The 25,846-nt window shown below is 41.7% G+C and overlaps 1 protein-coding gene and 1 pseudogene across 12 annotated transcripts in view; one reads left to right on the plus strand and one right to left on the minus strand.

The window, feature by feature from the left end:
• Sp140 (SP140 nuclear body protein) overlaps nucleotides 1-25,846 on the plus strand; it is an 86,019-nt gene that overhangs the window by 46,217 nt on the left and 13,956 nt on the right. For 8 of the 12 annotated variants that reach the window (XM_074071954.1, XM_074071953.1, XM_074071945.1 and 5 more), the window contains 9 exons: nucleotides 2,494-2,571; nucleotides 3,235-3,339; nucleotides 4,267-4,320; nucleotides 6,171-6,236; nucleotides 7,708-7,788; nucleotides 11,213-11,317; nucleotides 14,352-14,494; nucleotides 15,611-15,658; nucleotides 19,581-19,625. In XM_074071954.1, the coding sequence (XP_073928055.1) occupies nucleotides 2,494-2,571; nucleotides 3,235-3,339; nucleotides 4,267-4,320; nucleotides 6,171-6,236; nucleotides 7,708-7,788; nucleotides 11,213-11,317; nucleotides 14,352-14,494; nucleotides 15,611-15,658; nucleotides 19,581-19,625 (725 nt within the window). The remainder of the gene's footprint in view (nucleotides 1-2,493; nucleotides 2,572-3,234; nucleotides 3,340-4,266; nucleotides 4,321-6,170; nucleotides 6,237-7,707; nucleotides 7,789-11,212; nucleotides 11,318-14,351; nucleotides 14,495-15,610; nucleotides 15,659-19,580; nucleotides 19,626-25,846) is intronic. The other 4 variants (XM_074071947.1, XM_074071946.1, XM_074071948.1 and 1 more) reach the window with 4 other exon arrangements.
• LOC109691536 (non-histone chromosomal protein HMG-17 pseudogene) lies at nucleotides 21,976-22,729 on the minus strand (annotated as a pseudogene).

Consider the following 25,846-nt stretch of genomic DNA (forward strand, 5'->3'; position numbering starts at 1 on the left):
TGCCCTTCCTCCCTCCCTATCTTCCTACTTTTTTCCTTTCCTCACTCTGACTCTTTATATTACTTCATTTTTAGTACCGATACCCTTAACCATTATTAAGCTTCCAGTTTATTCCCTAACTACCCTAGTTCTGTTCCTCTACAACCTTATCAGAGAGGTAGCAGAGATTTCCAATCACTTCTTAACTCATTTAAATATTTGGTTTATTCTTCAGTTATTGATCTTGTCACTTGTCTCTCATCTGAGGGATGTAAAAGAGAAACTCACCCCAATAGATGTACAAATGGTAGTGTAGAATCACAAAAAGGAATAAACAAGCCAATGTCATAACTGCAAAGCCTCACAACAACTCAATAACAGAATCCAATGACAAAGAGCTGGCTGAAGAGAATGACGGGGAGGGGGCAACAATGCCAAAATTCATCGTGACTGTGTACAAAGGAAGCACAAGTCAATCCATTGAAAGCTGTTAAAAAAAAACAGGAGGGATGGGGAATGGAGCAAAGAGAAAACAATAGAGAGAGTTAATCTGATTGATGTGCAATACATGCATGTGTGAAACACCACAGTGTAACCCCTTTGTATAATTAATATACACCAATAAAGTAAAGAAATTGTTTTTAGGTGAGACTGAATAGGTTATGGCAATTGGATTAGGTGTTGCAGGGAAGTAGACCTATTTTGTTTATAGCTTACAGATCTTAAATCATGAAGAGTATAGGTATACTAATTTCAGATCAATTAGAAATAGATCATGTATAGGAGAATTTTCCAGGACTTCTAAATTAGTCCTTTGGACATTTAATCTAGTAATTCCATTTGCAGGATATATCTCTACCTAGTACATTTAAAGGAGTGTTGAAGAAAGGAATGTTTCTCAGTAATGATCTGAAAATAACAGTTACTGATTGGGACATGGAAACAGTTGGAGATTTCCCCCCTTCTTTTGTATAGCTACTTATCAAATGTGTCAGTTTTGACATGTCAAAAGTCCCTCATTATAAATCAGAGTCATCTTTAGTGAAGTTATGCCATTTATTAAAATGAGAGCAAAAGTTAGAATCATAGTGAAAGTATACAGAGGAAGTGCAAGTTCTGTCAGGGAACTGTGGCTTTGACAAAGATAATCTCATGACAATCAGCAAGCAGGCTGCTTCATCTACTTGTAAGTGTAGATGGTGTTGCCCATGCATGGAATACTGGATTCACCAACCAAGCAGAGACTGAAAAAGGGATATGTGACCAACTCTACATGTTAGTAGTTGACTCCAGATTACCCAGGAAGCAAGATGATTTTCCTTTACAAATTGACAGGTACCAAGTGCCCTCATGAGGGTTTCAGATCCAAGACAAAGTATGACCAAACAGCTTTGCACGGTTTGGCTACTTACTAATGAACCCACATTCATCAGCTTTGGAGTCTGGCTTGGATTGGTGTAATTATTATACTTTTCTTTCCACCTATTTGCTTTAGGTCCCTATTTTCTAATATTCAGAAAGCACCAGGAAATCAGGAACAAATGCATGAAAGAAGACTTTTGAAAAATAGGCAAAAGTGAGAATAAATGACATGATAGAAGAATAGGCATATAGAATATTTGCTAAATGCTGTACTTCCAAACCAAAATACTTACTTTATATCCAATCACACATCCATCTTTAAATAGAATAAATTCATTAATAGGAGCCCAATGAAACAAGTCAACTCAAATTGCTGTTGAGATGGATTCACTTGGTGGTGGATCAAGAAGACTGTCTGAGTTGGGCACAAGAAGTCTGGAATTCACACCTTCTGGCCCAAAGGCCCCGCAGGACACTCCTAAGCAAGTCTGGAGATGATCTTGATGGGAACTCCAAATTTTGAAGGGAGAGGCCACCACTGAATATCTGAAGCTAAAAGCTTGCTTAAGCCAAACACCTGGTGGTAGAAAGCACTGAGCTTATAGCCCTTTGTCTACAAAAAGTACATTTCTTTTACATGAGTTTTAGGAAGCTTGCAGTTCACGGACTGCAGACTTTCAGAAGTCACAAATGCTCCTGGGTTGGCACATAACCATCATTCAGGCTTTTTGGAGGGTGACCATTGCTGATCAGCTGGATTTCAGGCTTGTAGGGATGCCTCTGTTTGGCTGGTTTTGAGAAATGTGGTTAGTGATGTAAGCAGTCAGTGGCCAGTTAGGATGAGTTAAAGACTGGTTCTTGTATTTATTTTTTACAATTTTTAATAGATATTTAGGCTTTTTACTGAAAGATAAGAACTCTTTTTTAAAATTCTTAGAGCTACAAGTAGAAAAATAAAAGGAGAATGGTATACAAAATAGAAAGAGCATGGCTCTGTTGGACTTTGGTTGTGATTATTAGGGCAGGTATTTTTTTCCCTAAGAGCAGTTCATATTAGTTCAGAATAACGGTGTACAGCCTGGTGGCTCTGGGGACTCTTCTGTGACCCCTGTCTCAGGATCCTTGGATAGTAATTTTCTTATTTCTCATCAGTATCCAAGGAGCTAGAAGACCATCAAACAAATAAAGAAAAAGAATTAGAAGAGCTTGCTTCCGGCTATGATGAACAAGGTAATGATGACTTAAAAAAAAAAAAAAAAAACAAGCTCGGTGCTGGTGGCTCACACCCATAATCCTAGCTTCTTGGGAGACTGAGATAGGGAGGATCACAGTTGGGCAAATAGTTTGCAAGACCTCATCTCCAAAATAACTACAGAAAAATGGACTGGAGGTGTGGTTCAAATGGTAGAGCACCTGCTTTGCAAGCATGAAGCCTTGAGTTCAGACCCCAGTCCCACCAAAAATAAATAAATACATACATACATAAATAAATAAATCATGGAGAATACAGCCCATGAATTGGCCAAACCTGATAGCCATGTTATAAGACCCTATCTCCAAAATAACCAGAGCAAAAAGACTGGAGGTGTAACTCAAGTGGTAGAGCACTTGCTTTGCAGGCATGAAGCCCTGAGTTCATATCCCAGCCCCACCAAATAAATAAATGAATAAACAAATAAATGGATAAATGAATGAATAAATAAATATGGATACAGTTCTGATATAGAGAAAAATATGGGAAGAAAAGAAAAATAGTGAAATTGAGAGGAAGGGTCTGATATAACAGGAGCAATGAAAGGAGATTTTGGAGGAAGGAATAGAGAAAGGGGGACCAGGGGTGTAGTCACTGGGGAAAATGAAAAGTCTTCATAAATTACAATTTTGGCCCAAAAGCAGAGCAACCAGCACATGAAAATGAGAAGTGTTCCTGCGTTATGTGTTTCTCAAAATATGTGCCAGAAGCCAGGATGGAGAGAGGCCAAGCATGTGGTACAGTGGGTAAGGCTGCCCAACAGTTCTGATTTGGGAATGACTCAGTGGGTAGCACGGACTCCACAAAGAGTAGTGGCAGGTGGTCCAGTCCATCCCAGAATCCTGCTCTTTACATTAACGTTTGAGAACGTAGGGTGGTAAGAAATCTTTATAAAGTCATGTTTAATAGAATGGACTCTGGTGATTATTTATGGATGATGTAGTTGAAATGCAGTCTTTAATAAGCAGTTATCTTGTTTACTGTATTGATGTATTAAGACATGCCTAATCTTTCCTGGAACTCAAGAAAGGTTACTGGGCTTCTGCTGGTAGATACTAGTATCACTTTGTCACAACCTTAGAAAGGTGTCTGTCAACAGACCACAGGTCCTACTCCTTAATTGTCAGGAGGAAAGAGTTCAGATCAATCATTCTTAATGCAGTAAACATTTTTATCTGAAGCCTTTCAGCATGTCACTGAATTAAGCAAGTATTTTCCATAAAATTTTGCACCAAAACAGGGTAAGAGAACTGTTTCTATGACCGAAGAAACAGAAGTACATAGACATTAAAAATGTCTTTCTTTATTAAAATTTCATAAAATAATGGGTTTCATTATGATGTTTTCATACACATAACAATGTACCTCAATCATATTCATGTCTACCACCCTCCCTTGTTTCCCTTTCCTTTCCTCCTTCCCCCCATGCAATGCCCCTTCACTTTCAAGTCTTTGAAACATGATTTTCAAAATCCATTGAGAGAAAAAGGAAGAACCAGGGCCCAACCCAGACTCCTAGTTCTTAGTTTGGTAGGCTTAGGGGTTCTTCTACAAAGAAGAAAGGAATGAAAATCCAAACATCATTATAAACTCAAGCTTTCTTCAGTATAGATGGTCTTGAGATTTGTAACTTTTATTAATTTGTTTCTTTACCACCATTTGCTATTTTCCAGATACTGTGGATAATGGAAACAATACTAATTCAGGAAAACCCAAGAGGAAAAGAAGTAAGAAGAAATGAAAATTGACTTGCTTTTGATGTCACTGAAAATTTTATTTAAATCTTGAAGTTATTATTATTGTTATTATTATTATTTATAATACTGTGATAAACAGTGATAGTCTCCTAAAATGTCTACATCCTAATCCTTCAGCCCTGCAAGCTATCATTTCACATGGTGGAAGGGATTTTACAGATAAATTAAGCTAGGGACTTTGGAATAGAGAAATTATTTTGGATTATCTGGATGGGCCCAATCTAATTGTGTGTGGAAAAGCTTTTCTGGCTATGGAGAGAGGGAGAGGTAACTATGGAGAAATAATGGTCAGAGGATGGAAGAAGGGACTAAGGGATGTGGATGACCTCAAGAAGCTGGAGAAGGGAAGGAAATTGATTCTCCCATATAATCTCCAGAAAGAGATGAAGGCCTATTAACACCTTGATTTTAGCCCAGTGAGACAAGTATCAGACTTCTAACAGACATAACTGAGACAATACATTTATGTTGTGTTAAGCACTAAAGTTTTGCTCATTTGTTCTGGGAAAATTAAGAGAAATACAGATTTTAGTGTAGACAGATGCTTCACAATGCTGTTCATGTCAGTGACAGACTACATCCATGCTGGTGGTCCCATAAAATTACATTGCCAAATGTAATGTGATTACATTGCTGTCTTTGTTTATGAAAGTCCATGCTGATATTTGCACAATGATGAAAATCACCTAACAATGCATTTTCCAGAGTATATCCCCATCATTCAGCAATGCATGACTATCCTGGGAAATAAGGTGCAGCTATCACACTTTCCTAAAAATGTTTGAGTTCTGCCTCCCACTCTAAGCTCTGCCTGGTGAGCCCTGAGGATGAGCAGATATGCAGCCCAGTGGATGAGGGCATCAGCTTAGCTGAGCTCAGTGAACCAGGTCCAGGCCTAGGAGAATCTTGATGAGGTGAGGATCTCAACAAGTTAGATAGAGGGTTGCTTCAGACTGGAAGTAGACAAGAAAGTGGAAGTACCACTGGGTAGAGTCTCTGTGTTCTTGGATTACCATCTTTACGTAAAGAGCATGGCATTTGGGGTCCTTCCTTCCTTCCTTCCTTCCTTCCTTCCTTCCTTCCTTCCTTCCTTCCTTCCTTCCTTCTTTCCTTCCTTCCTTCCTTCTTTCCTTCCTTCCTTCCTTCTTTCATTTCTCACCAGTCCTGGGGGCTGAGTTGACCCACCCCCAAATGGGCACCTCAGGTGGGAGAGTCACAAGGCCTCCTTCCATGGGTTAGAACTTGACTTTTAGCAGTAGAACTTTAGTAGTTGGCTAGTACCACAGTCAATAATAATCAGACACATTCTCCATTCACCCAGTGCCAGTTGTCTTCACATAGCCACATGTTTTGGTATAATTCAAAAGAGAACAAAAACACAGCAACATAAAAATCCCACTGTGGTTCAGATTGTCTGGGTCCTGCAGGGGCTAGTTTAAACATGTGAGAGGAGTTGTGTTAATAACTTCAAGAGCTCAGAAATTATTTAATAAAAACTCCCATATGGAAGTTGAGAATGTCACTCAACTTTCAATGCCATGTGCAAGCTAACCTCAAGGATGTGCCTTCTCATTACACATTTGAGTTTTCGTAACAAACACTTGAAGGGGGGACATTCTAGATAACTAGAACAATTGTCATTCAGTCCAAGGATACAGGTCATTTTTCTTTCTTTAAAAAATTTCAAAGGAAAATCCTTTCCTGTAGTTTCCGAAGCCCATAACCTAAGGCACCAGCAGAGTTAAAACTTACCTCTATAATCAACCCCCACACTGCTACAAAGGCTGCGAATGACTAACTCTGTTCTCTTTGCTTTGAAGAAAAAAAGAAAGGGCATAACTGGTCATTCTCAAGAAGGAAAAAACAGCAAAAAATATATGAAAAAGGTAAGGAGGCAAGTGAAGTAGTGGCACCTTGCAGTTTATTATGGTATATCCATTGTGTGCTTGGAGGCCTACAGTCTCCTATGGGCCATGATGGTTCCATAGCTGCTGTATCTGTTAGGACAGAGGCTATGATGCTGTAACAAAGAGGCCTGAAAATACAATGAGAAACAATAATGGTTTTTTCTCATACATGTAATAGTCCAGAGATAAGTTAATAGGGTTAGTAGGGAGTTGTTGTCATCCTTAAAATGTGCCTTTCTTGCCTAGTTAAAGATAATTTTTATTAATTTGGAAAGATGTTCCAACTGTGTGTGTGTGTGTTGTAAAAAGGTAGATATGTGTAAACTTGTATTTGTGCAAGTATGTATTTGTATCTGTAAATGTAGACTGTGCACATGTATTACACAGAGACTAGCTATGGTGATCTAGAAAAATTGATGGCAGTTCAGCCATTGAAATGCATGAATTAGTTACATTTGGTTATCGGAATAGAGGTGATGTTTATACTTTTATTTGTGGTTTTTAAATGTATGTGTATATTAAATATTTTGACCATGTTCAACTTTTGTAATGAAAACAGTCTTATTTAGAAAGCAATGTATGGTCAGGTATGTTGGTACATGTCTGTAATCCCAGCTACTTGGGAGACATAGGTAGGATTGTGGTCCAAAGCTGGCCCCAGGCAAAAATGCAAGACCCCTATCTGAAAAGTAAACTAAAGCAAAAAGAGATAGGAGCGTGGCTTAAGTGTACCGCATGGGCTGTGCAAGCTAGAGGCCCTGAACGCAAACCCCAGTATTGCCAAAAAAAAAAAAAAAGCAATAACAAGTTAATTGTGGCTATCTCTAGATGGTGATATTTCATATAATTTTATTTTCTCAATTTCTGAATACATATATATGTATCTTACAATCAGACCCCTAAAATCTTATTTTAGTAGTGGCCTAAGGAATTCCTTTCTCCTAAACAATGAAGGCCAAAGCTCATTTTCCAAATGATTGTCAGTTTTGAATCTGCAGATCTTTACAGAAAGATTTTAGAGTTCTATTAAAATTATTAATATTCACCAAACTGTATATCATATGTTCTTGACAATTGCATGACTCCCTTGTTGGTGGGTATGTATACATTTTTATTTGGAAAGAAAAAAGTGATTGCATCTATTTTATGAATGCATATTTTCAAAATAACATTATTTGGACTGAATCAGAACATTTTCACTTAAGTCTGTATGGATGTTGACACATTCCAAGAGACTTCTTTCCACAGTACAACTAAATCCTGCAAGTAATAGAAAAGTTGACCCTCCTATCAGTAGAAATGCCAGATGCCTGCTTGTGACTCCTTGCCATTCCTTTTCCTGTCTGGAGGGAGGGATCCAGAAGCAAACCCAGAATTCTCTCCTTTGCTTTTGTTCCCATGGTCAGCTGTTGTTTTGGCCAATTCTACCTTTGCCTGTGTCTATCCCTAGGTAACAACACAGCTGATGACCAGGGGGCCTCCAGTAAAAGGAGAGTAAAGGCAAATCTGCAAGGCCCTGCCAAGACTAAAGGTAAGACCAAGTCTGTTGCATTTTCCCTTACCTACTGGTCAATACAGATGGCTCTGGGGAATCTAGAGCATCCGTTTTTTTACTAGTCAAGCTTAGTTAGTTTGAGAGTAGTGAAATTTAAAAGCGAGCCCCTTTGCAGCCAAGGAGGTAAACTATGTGTAGATCATAGATCTTATCTGCCCAGGACCTATTTCTCCCCTGTGGGGTGCATCTGCTTTTTGTGGAAATTCCTTTACCTTTTATATTGGTCGATTAAAATAGCCAGACTAAAATAGTGAACTCTAAGCAGAAAGCGAGTTTATTCTATCTTGGGTAGACCTGGTAGCTTTTCAGTTCCCTTTTTTACAGTAATAAGCATTTCATTTCAGAAGCTGAGAATACCTTCTGACCTAGGATTAAAACTTCAATCTGGGTATGGCACATGATACATAGTGAGTCTCTGTCTTAAAAAACAACAAAAAAAAGGACAAACAACAACAAAAACTCCAACATTTGCTCCAACTTAAAGCATTTTCCTCCTTTACCAGGGCTCACCCTGGTCTGGGATATGTGAAGTGGGGGTGGCCTGGTCTGTTTTCTCTACTCTCTCTGGGCTCCCCTCTAGTCAACAGCTGCTAGTTTGGACCCATCCAGGACTGGGGAGGTGGGCGAGAGGGTAGAGATGACATTGGAAGTGAGGAGGCTCTTTCTTCCATGAATTTCTACCATCACTTCTACTGTGGGGGAATAAGAAGCGTCAGGAACCACAGCTTGACTTCCTTCAAAAGAAGCGAAGCCTTTCTTCTGCACCCGGATGTGAGGGAAGGACTAACGTTGGCATAAACAGTCCCACCAGTACTTTGTTTGGCTCCTAGGAGGTCTGGGGCTTTGCTTTAGGAAGTCGGTGCTTAGAAGTTGAGTGAGCAACTCAATCTGGTTGCCTGAGACATTTCCACTGAAACTCCTGTGTCCTGGGTACCTTCTTAGTCTTGAGCAGACCAGCTGGCTACTTTTTGAATTATTTCCAACTGTTGGGATTCCCTTAAAAATGTTGAGAGGACAGTAGAAAGTTGATAGCCTTGTCATACTTCTAAAGTTTAGTTAATACTGATCATGACACTTATTTTAGAATAATTCTATATTCCAACCACTGTAGTATTTATCAGTTGTGATGGGGGTTCAGTGCTTGAATGGGTATTACAGCACAGGGACACAGCAGTAGTTAAGTCTTGCTTTGCTCCACCACTCTATTTTGGAAGGAAAACACAGCAGTGCCATATTGTGGATTAGCTGGATTTGTAACTACAAATCTCTCTCTTTGCAAGGCTCCATAGACTAAAGTGGACTTCAACATTTCCTTTTTTGCCTAAAAATGTTAGGCCTGCACAGGTGCTATGAAAGGCAAATCCCACATACCTACCAGTCCCAGAAAAGATAACCACACAGAGACAGAGAGAAAGCAAGAAAGAACTCTGTATTTTCTGGGTTACCCAAGGCTGTGGTGGGAGCTTTAGTGCCAAGCCTGGCTAGGAATACAGGTCCACTTTGGGGTTGATTAGAATAATGATCCTGTTTTTGTTGCTGGCCTGACATGTGTAGAGTTCACAGCACTTAGGACTGAGTAGCCTGGAAAATTCTTCCCCATGGGGTCTACCTGGCTCCAGCTAGCATCACCAGACAGCGGCCACTGAGTGGTGGGCATTGAATATAAGAAGAAGAAAAATTTTATATTGTTACTTTAGAAAATCAACACATTTGAATCACAGTAAACAGTGGATTAACTTGCAAGTGGGAGAACACTCGTTTGCAACATCTGTCAAGCCAGTCCTCAATGATCTTTATTTATTTATTTACTTACTTATTTTTTTGGTTCAATTTCTTTTTTTTTTTTTCTTTTATCATTCATATGTGCATACAAGGCTTGGGTCATTTCTCCTCCCTGCCCCCACTCAATGATCTTTTTGAAACAAAAGTTTGGAAGACTTAATTCTCTTAGCTAGCCTTCTTCTGGTTAGTTTCTTTGGTCCTAATATCTCTGTCCAAACCCAAGTGGACAAAATCCTTGGTCACATTTACTGTCACTTTGATCACAAATGTACAAATATCCCCATTTGAGGTGATACAGTGCAAGTATCTTAACTGGAACACTTACGACTTCACTTAACTCACAGAACTGCCATTTGTTTCTACCTCTCCGCTGACAGAAGTCTACAATGCCTTCACCTAATCTTGTACTTTTATACTTTTGTCTTAATTTTCTCTGTATATTTTAGTTTCTGGAATGCGGTAATGATCACCTTGATTTTACTTATTCGTTGCTAATATCACATAAATTCACAGATGACAAGTGTTTGGCTTATGCTAAGACTTAATACACTGATGTTGAAATATAAGTGAAATGCTGACCTCAATTAGTTTTTTTATTAATGTGGGAATGTGAAAGTGAGCTATAAAATGAGACTAAAATTGACCATGTAATTCTTGGTAATTTAAAGTATAGAGCTGAACATGTCTGCTAGCTTCAAATCCAGAGATAATATTTTTTCTTTATGCATTAGACAGATTGCACATCAAGGTGGCCCAAAGTGGTGGTAGCTGTGTCCTAGGGCTTTCTCTTCCTTTCACTTTGTGAGTTTGAACCCATCACTTGACCTCTTTTGCCTCAGTGTCCTCATCTGTAAAGTAAGATAATTAGCCAACCATCCAGTCCACTCCAGTTCTAATTGTTTTACCCCTCACCAACTTAGTCTTAGTATCAAGGACAGCTCCCTTCCTCCCCATCAGAGCCTCTGCAATGTTGGTTGGTTGGAAGGGCAAACTTAACTACTCATCGTCCAGGAGTTTGCTGGGACACCTTCCATTGCTTCTTCTGTGGAGTCAGGTCTCCAGTCCCCACTCCCTCCATAATTTTCAGCTTATTCTAGGGCTCCCCGAGCTCTTTCAGCTACAGAGACAGCTGATGCTAGGGGGAAATGAAGCCGAGCAGACAGCAGGAGACAGACGCCATCTCCATTAGGTTCCATCAGTATCCTCTCCCTGCTTGAGCAGTCAGAGTTCTAACACAGAGGTACAAGTACCATTCCTGGCCTTGTCTCTGGCTCCTGACTGCAGCAAACTAGCACTGCTGGAAAGCTCCTATAAGAACGGTGGCTGTGTGTTTCATGGTCAAGTAAGAATCAGTGCGGTTTACTAGAGGGGGAGGTAAGAGTTTTATTGAAGCCTACTTTCTCTCCAAAGGCATTCTGGTTTGTGTGAAATGTGACAGATGAAGTTCAGGTAGACTTTCTGTCATTATTATCCAAAATGCCGCCTGTGAGAATGACTCTAGAGATTTGTGGATCAGTTTCCTTGGTGCCCTTCTGACTTTACAGGAATTACCTCAGCAGGGGAAAAGGGAGACAGGTGCAATTGCCAAGTGAGACTGTGGAGAAATCTTCTCTTTCAGGTTCAAGAAAGCACAGATACGAAACTTTGGATTTTCATGCAGATTTACTTCCTGTGACATGTGGTGAGCTGAAAGGAATTTTACATAAGAAGAAACTGAAGCAAGGTGGGTTTCAGGTCTTTAATATGCAACTCCTGTCTGAAGGAATAACAAAAAGTGACGAAATTACTCATCATTTAAAGAACTGGGGCACCAGTTTGGCATGAGAGGAAGAAGGGGTCCCCAAGATGCTGTTTTCACACTAAGAAATTGTACAAGCAAGTGTGGTAGCCCATACCTGTAATCCTGGTTATTTGGGAAGTGGAAATCCAGAGGCCAGCCCGGGGAAAAAGTTCATGAGACCCCATCTCAACCAATAAAAAAACTGGGCATAGTGGTGCACACCTGTCATCCCAGTTAGGTGGAAAGCATAAATAGAAGGATCCTGGACCCTATTCAAGAGATAACTAAAGCAAAAAGGGCTGGAGGTGTGACTCAAGTGGTAGAGTGCCTGATTAGCAGCACAAGACCCTGACTTCAAAACCCAGAGATAGAGAGAGAGAGAGAGAGAGAGAGAGAGAGAGAGAGAGAGAGAGAGAGAGAGGAGAGAAATCCATATTAGAGAGGCGAGCCTCCATATTAGATGCTCACTCCCACATGGCCCATGTGAGTACCCAAAGAATCAAAGAGGTGAACAGGAAGTTCAATCCACAGATGGGAAATATTGCATATTTTTACTTTGAGCCAGAATAAAGAGAAAGAGGTCCTCAGCCTCTACCTTTACATACTCTGTCCCTCTGGTCCCTGTCACCAGGGCAGGCACTTGACATAGTGAGACAAGATCACAGGGTTTAGAATCAGGACACCTGAGTTCCAGCTCCACTCTGCCAAGAGTGACTGTTCATTCTCAACAAAGAAGGGGGTCTTTCTGAGCCTGAAATTTCTCATCCAGAAAAGGGGACAATCATTTAAACTTACTCACGGTATATCTGTGAGAATTAATTTACATAATATAATATATTTTGTGATCATAGATTCTAAAGCTTTGCCAAAAAAATCTACTATGGTAGACCTCATCTTGGAACTCTATTAACACAAGCCTTTACGAGCCTTCGGATGTCCGTTAATATAAGTGTTTGCATTGTGACTGTTTCTTAAACAGCTTTGCTGAGCTAATTCACACACACAATTTGTAACTTACAGAATACAAATCAGTGGGGCCACAAGATTGCACAACCATCACAAAAATTTCATGTTAGGATATTTTGTTCCCACTAAAGAAAACCCCGTGTCCAATATGGCAGTGAAGGCTCATTTTCAACTAATCCCAGCACCCAGCCCTGAGCAACCACTGACCTAATTTCTCTCTATAAATTTGCTTTTTCTAGACTTTTCCTATAACATGTGACACTCGCAATTGGCTTCTTTTACTTAGCATGATGTTTTCATGGCTCATCCTTGCAGTAGGCATATCACATTTTCTTTTCTTTTCTTTCTTCCTTTCTTCCTTTCTTTCTTTCAGTGGGACTGGGGTTTGAACTCTGGGCTTTGCACTTGCAAAACAGGCACGCTACTACCTGAACCATAAGTCACATTTTGTTTCTGCATTCATCAATTTGGATTGTTTCTACTTTTTGATTATTATAAATAACTCTTTGTTGTTGTTGTTTTGTTTTACAGCACTAGGGGTATTACATTTAGGGCCTCACATTTCCTAGGAGAACACTCTACCACTTTAGCCACACTCCTGGCCCCTTTTAACTTCAGTTACTTATCAGGATAGAGTTGTATTTTTTGCCCAGGGTCAGCCCCAGATCACTCCCTTCCTACCTAGTCCCCTAAGTAGCTAGGATTACAGATAGGTACCAACACAACACCTTGTTGGTTGAGATGAGGTCTTGCTAACTGTTTGCCCTGGCTAGCCACAAGCTGGGCTTCTTTGAATCTCCACCTCCTGGTATTTGGGATTACAGGCATGTACACCTGCATGGGGCTGCTTTGATATGTTTTTGATTGTTTGGCTTACATACCCAGGGGCGGAATTGCTGGATTACATGGTAAATCTATGTTTAATTTGTTAAGGAATCGCCAGAATGTTTCCCACAGTGGCCATACTTTCATGTTCTCACCAGCACCTCAGGGCTCTAATTTCTCTACATCAATAGCTGTTATTTCTTGCCTTTTTAAAATACAGTCATCCTGGTGACTGTGAAGTGGTTTCTCATTGTGGTTTGGCTTTGCATTTCCCTAATAACTAAGAGGTTGAGCCCAGCACAGTGGTTCATGCCTATAATTCTAGTAGACAGAGCTCAGGAGGATCATGGTTCAAGGCCAGCCCCAGAAAATATTCTCAAGACCCCATCTCAACCAACAAAAAGCTGGGTGTAGTGTTTCATGCCTGTCATCCAGCTACATGGGAAGTAGAAATAGGAAGATCTTAACCCAAGCTGGCCTGGCTGTAAATTCAAGAACCTATCTTTAAAATAACCAAATCCAGAAGGACTGAGGTCATGGCTCAAGTGTAGAGTGCTTGCCTAGCATGCACAAGGCTCCGAGTTCAAACCCCAGTACCACCAAAAAGAAAAGATATTGAGCATATGATTATTATTTGTACATACCTTGTATTTTTCACCAGATGTCATTTCACAGTTATTTTTTAAATGTTAGCTATCTATGATTGCAGGGATGAGAAAACTTCTGCTCAATGATGCCACTAAACTAGATGAAAATGTTGTAATGGAGGGAGCAGATATTTCTGGTGACCTTCTGAGTGGCAGAGCACCTTCTGAGAGCTCAGCCTTAATTTGAGGACTCTGCCCACATTGCCCCAGGGCCATGTGCAAATTGAAACCTCTCATCCTTGGGAATAAATTGCTCTTCCAAAAGGAAGATTCTGAAATATTTTTAAAAGGTTGCTTTTGATGGTAATTGTCACTTTTTTCATACATGAGAATCAAAGAAATATGGCATCTCTCGGGAAATTTCCTTTCAGAGGACTGTCAGGTTGAGTTGGAGGCCTCTGAAGTCTGAGAGGGGAAGTCTGATCTTCTATTGACCTTGAAGCCAGTTTGGGTGGGTCTAGATCCATTGTAGTGGTTGATCATGAGTTAGAGTTCTGTGGACAAAGAGAGCTCAAGACTCCACTTACTCTGTCTTCCAGGAGGCTCAGTGAAGTCTATACAGGATGAGGATGGAAATTGGCTCACCCCCACTGAATTTGAAGTCAAAGGAGGCTATGCCAAGTCAAAGCACTGGAAGATGAGTGTGCGCTGTGGCAGGAGGCCCCTCTTGTGGCTGATGCAGGTATTTTAGCGACTGGGGGCAGGAGAGGTACGCCTGTTTGTTGCACCCTAATAGTAAGGTCACTTTATTCATCAAATATCTGTGGAGTTACGGCGAAAACCCTGGTGCCAATGAGTTCCTCTCAGAGAGAGAGGCCCTACAGTCATTACCATGGTCAGTGCAGAACACTGGCCTTGTAAAAGCATAGATGCAGGTCCTTGAAGGAGGAGTGTGTGTGTGGAGAACGTTAGGGACTGAAACAAAAGAAGAGTGCACAGTCAAACAAATGGAAGAAGACCCTCCAGGGGAGAGAAGGCGTGAAAACCAGAACCATGGCAAAAGTAGCTGTGGATTTAGGTAGATGTGTTGTGTGCGATAAAGCATCATTCACCAGTTGGGGTTCTTTATGGAGGGCTTTAATGTCAGCCTAATCAATTCAAATTCAAAATCTAGACAACAAGGAATCAGTGAAATCTTCTGAGGTTGGAAATGACATTTAAAACAGTATTTTTTTGTTGTTGGCAGGGCTGAGGGAATTGAACTTGGAGCCTCATGCATTCTATGCATGTGCTCTACCTCTGAGCTACATGCTAGCCCCCGAAACACTGTTTTAGAGAGCCATGGGTCTGCTTAGTAAACCTATACTCAACCTCCAAAACTTAGCTCAGATATGCTACCCCTCTCTGATTGTCAGAGTCCATGAGTTTTCTTCTCTAGCCTTCTCTAGGGTTTGTTGCCTTTGTGTGCCCCAAATTGTCAGAGTATCTGACACCTAGTAGGCATGTTATAGTGTATGTCTATTGGATAGTCTTGGTGTAGAAACTCAAGTTTGAGCGGCACTGGTAGGAATGGAGAAGCAGTAACAGTTGTTTAAGAGATTGTGAAGGAAAACCTTTCAAGACTTAGAAAGAAGCACCATAGAAAGGGAAAGGGTTCTAAAGACGCCTTTCCAGATACTATTGGCTAAAGTCTGGAGGAGGTACATGAGGAGGGGGAGATGGAGTCTCATTTAGACACCTTGGATTTGAACTGCAATGGAATATCCAGGCAGAAGTATTTGGGAGAAGGTTGGGAAATGCTGAATTTACACAACAGAAACACAGATTAACCATATACTTGAATCTTCTCATCTTTCAGAAAGGATTTCTAGCTCATCCTCCAAAAACACGTCATAGGAAGGAAAAGGTGATTATCCTATTGTTTTCTACAAATGCTGGTCATATAATCGATTGTACATGTACAACATTCATTTTATGGCCTCTGAATTGGGTAATCATGACTAATTTTCCACTTCCTCCGCCCACTTCCTTTTTTCCCCTCACTCACTCCTTTTCACTCACTCCCTCATTCTCACTCCCTCCCCTCCTCTTTCTTTCTTTCCCTTCCTTCCTTCCTTCCTTCCTTCCTTCCTTCCTTCCTTCCTTCCTTCCTTCCTTCCTTCCTTCCTTTCTCTCTCTCTCTCTCTCTCTCTCTCTCTCTCTCTCTCTCTCTCTCTCTCTCATCCTTTCTTTTGGCATGTATTGTCAGAGTTGTGCTATTGTGTATTAAGATAGGTCTTTGAATGTTGACCCATTTGAACTAGAGATGATAAACAGCTATCAAAATAGATCTCACTGATGTGTTCTAGCAATGGATGCAGTTGTTTTAAGGTAGCAAAGTTGGGAAAGCAAACATGATTATGAGATACATACAAACATCCCATAGTAAGGTGATAGGATCATGTTCAATTCAAAGCCAGATTTTTTCTCATTGATTTTACTATTTGCTAACTTTAATGGAATCTGATGTATTAAACAGATGTTCACAATCATTCAGGAGATTCTGGACTATATAAAACCACATATCACTTTATGAGATAGGCAACTCAAGTTGTATTCTTTTTCTGGTCCTTTCATCCTCTCTTTCTGGGGTTTGAACTCAGGGCCTTGCACTTGCTAGGCAGGCACTCTTGTCACTTAAGACACTCCACCAGCCCCTCCTACTTTCAATATAATGGTCATACAGACACATAGAATTATTTGTCAAGGGAAAACTATTTGCCCTTCATTGAGGGCAGAGCTGTTGGAGAAGAAGCTTATAGTAGGAACTGACCAGGAAAAATTTCTACTTTGAGAATTTGGCTCTACTGGATGAGCTTGTGTCTTCTGTTTTATCTGTGAAAGTGGTTTCTCCCTCTGTAGAAGAAAGCAAAAAATAGGTTAAGTACAGTGGAGAATCAGGACAAGGTGACAGTGTTTCCAAGATTGAGTATGAATGGTAACCTGAAGAAGAGGATGAGGAGTGGGGCAGTGTCATTTTTATATACTACAGGTAGACATATCCACCCAAGACAGTCACAGTCTTCTAAGACAGGTCACGTATCATTGGTCACTTGGCTTCATATTCCATTGAAAATTTAAGAGTCAGTCCTTAGTAATTGGCAATTTACATTATTATCTAACTGTTTTTAACTCTCAGTCACTGGGACATTTCATCTACTGGAAACTATTATTTGACTTATTCAGTGAATACTTTAAAGACCCATGCTTCTACCATTCCCCAGGTGTCAAGGGTAACTCAGTATAGATTATCCAAGTGAGCTTGAGATGTCCAAACGATAGCATCTACCCAGGGCTGGGGAAATGGCTCAAGCAGTAGAGTGCCTGCCTGGCAAGTGTGAGGCCCTGAGTTCAAATCCCAACAGAATCTACCCTTATTCGTGGTACAATGCTTTGTACAACAAGGTCCCCTATTGGCAAGAACAGAATCTGGTCTTTGGTGCCTTTGAGAGCCTGTCTTACTTCCAGAGCTACTTGTTTTCTGGAAACTTCAATGCCATTGTCAGCACCACATGACAGCTCATAAAAGGGCCACTTAACCGATCTGTGACAACTGAGGTATTGTAATCTGATATATTTATCAGAATAATAATTTTTGTATGCTAATATTTACCTAAGAGACTCCATTCATCTCTCTTCCTTAGTGCAATAATATTCATTTGTTTAACACACAATTATATAAAACGTATACTAAACATTCAAAGGTGGTGAGGGAAGATGGAAACAGTACCCTGACTTAAGGATTGTTTCAATTTCATTGCAAACATGGAAGAATAACAAATTGGGAGGGTGGGGGATGGAAATTATAGGCCACTCATAGCTGGGCAGTTCCATGGCCACTCTCAAGTGACTGTTTCTTGGATCATGCTTGTCTGTTGCCTCTCTCAAACATACAAAGTAGGGCTGCTTGTATCTCAAGGGAAGGATGTCAAGTCATTCTCCTGGATGTCCAAAAGTAATGTGAACAACTCTAGTGTTACTTCTGGAAAGTCAGCCATTCTCACCTCTTCTTGGGATTTAGATAGAGGGGAGAAGAGGGAGACTGCCAGGCAGAGTAGGTGCAACCCTGGGGATCTTGAATTCATTTGCTCTTCAGGACCACAACTCTAGGAGAGCTGCAGAGGGTGGTGAAGTTCCTTTCTGGGGTCACTCGGACTCCAGGAGTCTGGGCCCGTACTCATCACTGTGAATGATGTGTCCTCAACCTGGTTGTCACTGCATCTCCTCTGAGTGGACTGACACATCCCAGGAGGCAGGTAGCAAAGTTGAGGAAAATGTCTGAGGGCCCTTGAAGTAAGAAGATAAGTAGAATTTCTCCAGTTCAGCCTGTGGAAACCAGTCCCAGCCTCCTAGTCTGCATGGCTCCACAAAGTCCCTCCTTCAGTCTAAAAACCAGGGAGGAGAATTTCCTTTGGGCTAAGCAGTGGTTCCTTTGGGGCCTCATGCTTGCAAAGCAGGCACTCTAGTGCTTGAGCCACATCTCCAGTGTGGTTATTTTGGAGATGGGGCCTCGTAACCTATTACCTGGGCTGGTTTTGTACTGTGATCCTCCCAATCTCAGTCTCTCTAGCAGCTAGGATTACAGGTGTGAGCCACTGGTGCCTGACACGCTTTGGCACTGCTTATTTTCACGGTAGATACATAGATCCATAAAAATAGGTATTAAAAAAAACGTAAATTGACTTAAGAGAAACACTTCACACAAAATACAGTTAGCAGATGGTTGAGCAAAGGATCTGTCGATGGGGCAGAAGTCAGAGAGGAAGAGTTCCAGTGAGAACTACTGCAGCTACATGAGCCCTACACTTTCATGGGCTCAAGTAGAAGTAAGAAGTGAGACCAAGAAAGTACACTGGATTGGTTAAAATGGAAAGACCCTAGTTAGAAATTAGTTAATGTCTTTTTTATGGCTAAAGTCTCTAGTTTCATTTTACTGCTTACATCGGATTCCAGTTTGCTTATGTGGAAATTCAAAGCACTGGAGTACCCCAGCCCAATGGCCTCCAATAATTAAAAACATTTTACTTGAAACTCTCAAAAGATAACTGTTTAAATAAGTGATACATTCAAACATCACATTCAATATTGTCACTCAACCTTTCTCTTTTTTTTTATTGTTTTATTATTCATATGTGCATACAAGGCTTGGGTCATTTCTCCCCCCTGCCCCCACCCCCTCCCTTACCACCTACTCCGCCCCCTCCCTCTCCCCCACACCCCCTCAATACCCAGCAGAAACTATTTTGCCCTTACCTCTAATTTTGTTGAGGTAAAACAGCAAGTAACAAGGGTTTTTGCTGGTTGAGATAAGGATAGCTATGCAGGGAGTTGACTCACATTGATTTCCTGTGCGTGGGTGTTACCTTCTAGGTTAATTCTTCTTGATCTCACCTTTTCTCTAGTTCCTGGTCCCCTTTTCCTATTGGCCTCAGTTGCTTTAAGGTATCTGCTTTAGTTTCTCTGCATTAAGGGCAACAAATGCTGGCTAATTTTTTAGGTGTCTTACCTATCCTCACCCCTCCCTTGTGTGCTCTTGCTTTTATCATGTGCTCAAAGTCCAATCCCCTGGTTGTGTTTGCCCTTGATCTAATGTCCGCATATGAGGGAGAACATACGATTTTTGGTCTTTTGGGCCAGGCTGACCTCACTCAGAATGATGTTCTACAATTCCATCCATTTACCAGCGAATGATAACATTTCATTCTTCTTCATGGCTGCATAAAATTCCATTGTGTATAGATACCACATTTTCTTAATCCATTCGTCAGTTCAACCTTTCTCTCTTTCAGCGGAAAACACAGGAGCCTGAAAACCAAACCTCAGATGACTGGCACGTGAGTACTGCTTCCAGCTACGACCCCAGAATAGCCTGGGCCTTTCCCCCAGGTGCATTGCCTGGGTCAAGGCTGCTTCTCCCTGAGGTGGGCTCATTCCCAGTTGGGGAGATTTGCTGAGCATGATGAACAAAGACAAGCTGCTGTCCCTGAGGCAGGTGGATGGATCTGGGGTTGGGCAATCTCTGTTGGGAGCATCCTTTCCACGTGTTTCAGTGGAAGCCTTCCCCTGTCCTCCCCTCAAAGGCAGGTGTGGGAGGCAGAGCTCTAGACCACTGGGGCCTCTGGATATGGAGTTTGAAGTGGGAATGGGCAGGACTGGCCTGGAGAAGAGAGGTATGGAGCAAACTTGAGAGAGAAACAACCTTTTAAGGAAGGCAAAGGGATGGAAAGGAACCTCCCCAACACCAGCTCCCAGGTGTGGCCAGAGCTCAAGGCAGTCTTGAGCATCAGCCAGAAGAACAGGCAGGGCTACACCTTAAGCTCTGTCCTGTGTGCTGCAGAGAAATGCATGCAGAGCAAAGGGATCCTTCATGGAGCCCCTGTGACCATTCTCAGGGAGCCATTGTGGGGGCCAAACCATCATCACTTAGGTGAGGACTGAAACCATCATCACTTAGAAATCAGAGGACATTTTTTTCTCAAACTGCTTGGCTGGTGGCTTATGTACAAACCATTCCGATCCTTCATGCCTGGTCCATTCTCTGCTTTCCGCATGGCTGCCTGCTTTGGGGTCTGCCAAAATCATGGATGACTCACTTTTCTAAGCTGAATCATACCTTGGTTCCTTTCATGGCAGTGAGATGGATATTTTAGACAGGGTCAGCTTTTTACACAACTGTGAGGTGGCAGTCACATAGAATAATCACAGTAATACTGATACATGATCCCCAACAGAGGAAGGACAGTTGAGTAGTTTTGCACACACCTCCAAAGCAATCGCGAACACAGTTTAGGTCTTACCCACACCCGTTTACACCCTTGTCCTACTGAGGGAGTCTTTAACAGTCAGCGTAGCCCCAGGGCCCAGCGTCTGCATGATTAGTGGAGGATGACTTAGACACAGAGGACTGGGCCTCTGCCCATACCCAAGAATCCACAAACAGGAAGCTGTCCAGCAAAGATATGCAGTCCCCTGTTAATAATCTTTGTGCCAGAACAGCAATGACATCTAATAACTCTATGACTTAACACTTAGACTTTGCTCAGGCTAAACTTCAGCTCAGACTGCCCACTTGAATCACCTGCAGAGTTCTGAAAAATGCTGTTGCTTGGATCCCACCCTAGAGGAAATTCCGACCTAATCAGTCTAGATTTTTACCTTATGACTAAAAAAATGATGATTCTGATACGCAGAATGACTCATTCGGTACTTGAAGAACACCAGTGCCCCATCCAGACCAACCAACTCATAATCTAAGGTGACGGAAACAGGACATTACTAATTTATGTACTCTCCACCAATAATTCTAACAGGCACCCAGACTAAGGACCACAAAGCCAAAGAATCAAATCTCTCTCTCTCTCTCTCTCTCTCTCTCTCTCACACACACACACACACACACACACACACCAAACTGTATCTAGCTTTATTAAAAGATACTTTCCATAAACATTCATGGTGTTTCAGGCAGGACAGTCTTTCAATAATATGCAACAACTTTCAAATTCTCTTTTTAGATGGACTGTCAAAATGAGAAAGCCGCTATAAGACCCAGTGACGTCTTCATCTGAAGCTCTGACCAGGGGAACTTGAGAGTGAGGGTTGACATCTCACATTAAACATGTCACTTGGCAACTTTTCACAGGCCAACCCTGCCTTTCAGGAAATGAAATGAAAATGGCAGAGGTATCAGTGTGACGGTCCACAGTGTAGAAAAGGAAGCATTGCTCATTTGAGGAACTCCATCTCAATGATGTTGTTGAAACATCTGCATTGCCTAACATACTGGAAAAACCATTTTTGGGGTCAGGTGGTAGAATGATTGCCCAGCAATCATGAAGCCCTGAGTTCAAACCCCAGTAACACACACACACACACACACACACACACACACACACACACACACACGACAATTTTGGGAGTTCAGGGCTCAGTAGGGCTCTGGTATAAGGGAGTTAAGTCCAAGTTGATGATGGAGAGGAAGAGGACATAAAAATGAATTTGGGTTTTCCCACACCACAAGGCTTTTGTGCCAAGGTGACTGGGTGTGCCAAGGTGGCTGGGTGTGTTCTGGGAACCAAGAGAAAGTCTCTGAAAACTAGCTGGGAAAGAGGTTTTCCCCCACACTGATCCAACTTTGAGACATTCTGTTAGTGACACATACTCCTTCCCTCCAAAACAATGAAATGTTCCGTGTGCTGACAAATAGCTTAAAAAAAGTAAAACAAAATTCTGCATTTTAAAAAAACGATAAAAATAGTATTTCAAACTGTACAGTCATTAGAATTACGAAGTTATCAAAAACTGCACACATTCCCTTGGCATCTCCAGCACCTTCGGCTGTCTGTGCCTGGTCTGTTTTGTTATCTCCATTTTCTGCATTTTTTTTCTCATCCCTGCCAGCATCAGCTTTCCCCTTTTCCCATTGGAGACCTTCCTTCCCTTCTTTGGGGCCCTTTTCAGGCTTGGGTCCAGCATGGAGGAGCAGGTTTAGGAGACTACCTTGCAGATCTTCTCTGTGGCTTGTCTTTTACCTTGGCTTTATCTCCTCTGGCATTGCCTCCAGCCTTTCTCGTGGGCATGGTGGTCGTGGTGGGACAGGCACTGAATGCAGAAATGCATGGCGTGTGGTTTGGGTCATTCTTCCCTTCTCTCCACTGCTCCAAAAACAAATCTCTTGTTCGAAAGATTAGGCAAGACTCCTAACCATTTGTTTCCTTTGCTATTTGCTTGTTCTTCTGGGAAGAGGGGTCATCACTTTCTGGATAGTGATGATGATTATCCACAAATCTCTGCATTGATGAGAAGAAAAATGAGTGTAAAGACTGGGGGTGTGGCTCAAGTGATAGGGAGCCTGCCTAGAAAGCATGAGGCCCTGAGTTCAAGCCCCAGTACCACAGGAAGGAAGGAAGGAAGGAAGGGTGATACATAGATAGATAGATAGACAGATAGGTGGGTTTGAAGGCTCCATGCCAGAGCAGTCTTGGTCTCTAATGGGAAATTCCTCATTGGCACAAATGGGAGCCCTTGGTGAGAAGTTCCTTGGGACCCAGTACTTGTATCTGGCCATTTTTATTTATTTATCATTTTTGCCAGTGCTGGGGATTGAACCCAGAACCTTGCACATGCTAGACAAGCACTTTACCTCTGAGCTACATCCCCAGCCCTGGCCATTCTTAGAAATGACAAAACAATGTCCAAAATCCAATTTACCTAACAAATGTTTTTGCTCAAAAGCCCCCAAATTTCAAAATGATTATTAATTGTATCTTTTCATCTTTGATTACTTTCCATTCTTAGAGAAATTATTTTAGTGCATTGACTTCAGGAAAACCATTTCTGATCTTTGTGTGTCGTTAACCTCAATATAGTTTGGACCTCATAAGCAGACCACTTTTCTTTATCAATTAAGGTAGCGTCATCCACTCGTGTCCTCTCTTCATTCCTGTGTCTAGTGGATGTCTACGGACAAAGGAAATTTCAAAAGAAGCTTAAAAAATTAGTGTCCATAGAATGGGGGAATGAGCTGGATTAGGGAGGTGAGAGAGAAGATAGAAGCAGGATGGATTCTTGGGCTTGTGTTGGTTGGTGGATGTTTTATAAAATGGAAGCACCAGAGGAAGAGCACGTTGGGGCTAAGTGTTGGGACAGGAATATTAGAGGAAGTTTGACAGGATGAGTTTGAGGTGTGCTTAGGAAGCCCAGAAGAAAGATGTTAGTGAGAATAGTAATGTGTGTGAGTTCAGGAGAGACAGCTAGGAGCTGAGGACATAAAGGGGCAACTGCAGCTTAAGAGGACTTTGATCATCTGGAGCAGACCCATGGCCAAGAATGGAAGCCCAGGGAATTTTATCCCTTAAAGTTCAGAGGAGGAGGAGGATCGAGAAAGGAAAGGGGTGTGGCAGTGAGGCCGATAGAGTGAACCCAAAGGAACGATGCCATAGGTCAGGCATCTTTTGAAGAGGTGGAAACGGTCCACAGTAGAGAGTGGTTGATTTTTGTAACCCTTGCCTCCACCTACCCAGTTCCCAGCTACCCACCACTCATCAGGCCAATCCTCAGGCCAATCTCTTATTTGTCTTCTCTGATGGACACAAGAAGGTAGGAATTTTTACAACAACTCATGGAGTGGACAGCATTTCTCTGTGTACTCAGGCCATCTCCATTCTGTCACAGAAAATGGAACTAGAAAAGCATGTGTTCCTGTACACACATCACTCACTCAGATACTCCCTAACTCACACGTTAATGCTGAATATCGAGGGGAAAAACACCAACCGCCCACCCCCTGGCTCCCAAGGGAGGTTGTGACTCACTGGTTTGAATAATCCTGTGGCTGGCAGGGAACTGAAACCAGCTATTCAAGGATAACCAGAAGTTGCACATGGTCCCCTTGAGAACTGTTTTTAGCTAGGGGACCTTACCCACAGGAGCAAAGCAGGCGGGTCATTCTAGGGTCTCCCATTTTTTTAAAATTCTGAGACAGTGACTTACTTTGTAGCCTAGGCTGACCTTGAACTCCTGCCTCATCCTTCCCAGTGCTGGGATTATATGCATGTATCACCACTGCCACTTTGGCCCTCCCAATGTTACCAGCTATCCAGGCAGCAAAATAATATTGAGCCCCAATTTTAGTCTTTATGTCACTGGCATTCTAGGCCAGAGGCCCAGCTCCAGGGATGACTGCTCACCCTGATGTACCAAATAAAGAAATGAGTAGTGGTAAAGGGCAGAGAAAGAGCCAGGCACCAATGGCTCACATCTGTCATCCTAGCTACTTGGGGCAGAGATCAGGACGATTGCAGTTCGAAGCCAGTTTGGGCAAATAGTTCTTGAGACCCTATCTGGAAAAATACCCAACAGGGCTGGCAGAGTGGCTCAAGTGGTAGAGTACCTGCCTAGCAAGCGTGAGGCCCTGAGTTCAATTCCAGGATATTTATCTATCGAACCTATCCTTCCTGGATTTCAAGATGATTGCAGAGGGAATGATCAGAGCAAAGGCAGATACAACAAAATGGAAACAAGAAATGGCAAGTTTTTATCCTGTTTTTAGTTACCCTTTGGACATTTGTAGGTCCAAGTAAGGAATCAGTGTTTTTTTTCAGTCTTTCTTGTTTGTTTGCAAAAACAGTTTCTAAGTACCTGTTATACAATAAACCCTTGGTGTCTGTTATGGGACAGTTTAGCACTGGTATATACTTTGGTCCTAGCATCTGGCAAGAAAAGAATTCAGGCAAGATATGAAAATGATAGCAAAGCTTATTCAGAAAGGAATTTAGTGTAAATGGATAAAAGTGGGGAAAAGGGGGATAAACGGAGAGATATTTCCTGCTCCCCATGTAAGGAATGGGAATAAAGATTCAAAATGTTGGTCTTCATCTCTAGTCTTATACTTTCTGAGCTGGGGGTGCATAGCAACCTGTAATCATTAAGAGAATGGATCTGGGTGGCTAAGATGGGTGTGACACAGGGAGATGTCATCTAGTCTTACCTAAAACGAAAGGGCAATAGATGTGCTTTAGGACTTCCCTTTGCTACACATGCCTTTTATTCCTTTTGTCCCTCTACCCATCCAAGGAGCCTTGCAGCTTGTTAACATCTCAAAAAGGAAGGCAGATGCAGAGAACCACTTTATGTCTCTCTGTTCTTATAAATTACCATCTAAAAGGAGAGAGGAGGGGAACTAGCTGCTCTGGCTTTTTAGTTTTTACTTCCTTATTTTAATATCTGAGTTTGGCCCTTTTAATATTTATTAAAATAATATTATTTCCTTGTCTCAACATCTATTTATCCTGCCTTACTCACAACTTATGGCTAACTGCTACCTGACCTTCCCCACTCACAAACCAGGGACCCTAAAATCTTTTAGGGAATGAGAAGTCATAGTCAGTCTTTGGTTACTTCCTGCTGGTATGAGGATAGGAGTCTCTTGTCCTTGCTGTCTGTTGATGGGGTTAAGGGGAATTCCAAGTCAGAGATAATCCAGGGGAGCCCTGAAGAAGGAGTACATCCTTTGAAGATTATAACCAGCAGTAGTTGTGTTTAAGGAGAAGGAGCC

The sequence above is a fragment of the Castor canadensis genome, chromosome 4, assembly GCF_047511655.1.
Source record: "Castor canadensis chromosome 4, mCasCan1.hap1v2, whole genome shotgun sequence".
NCBI classification, from domain to species: domain Eukaryota; kingdom Metazoa; phylum Chordata; class Mammalia; order Rodentia; family Castoridae; genus Castor; species Castor canadensis.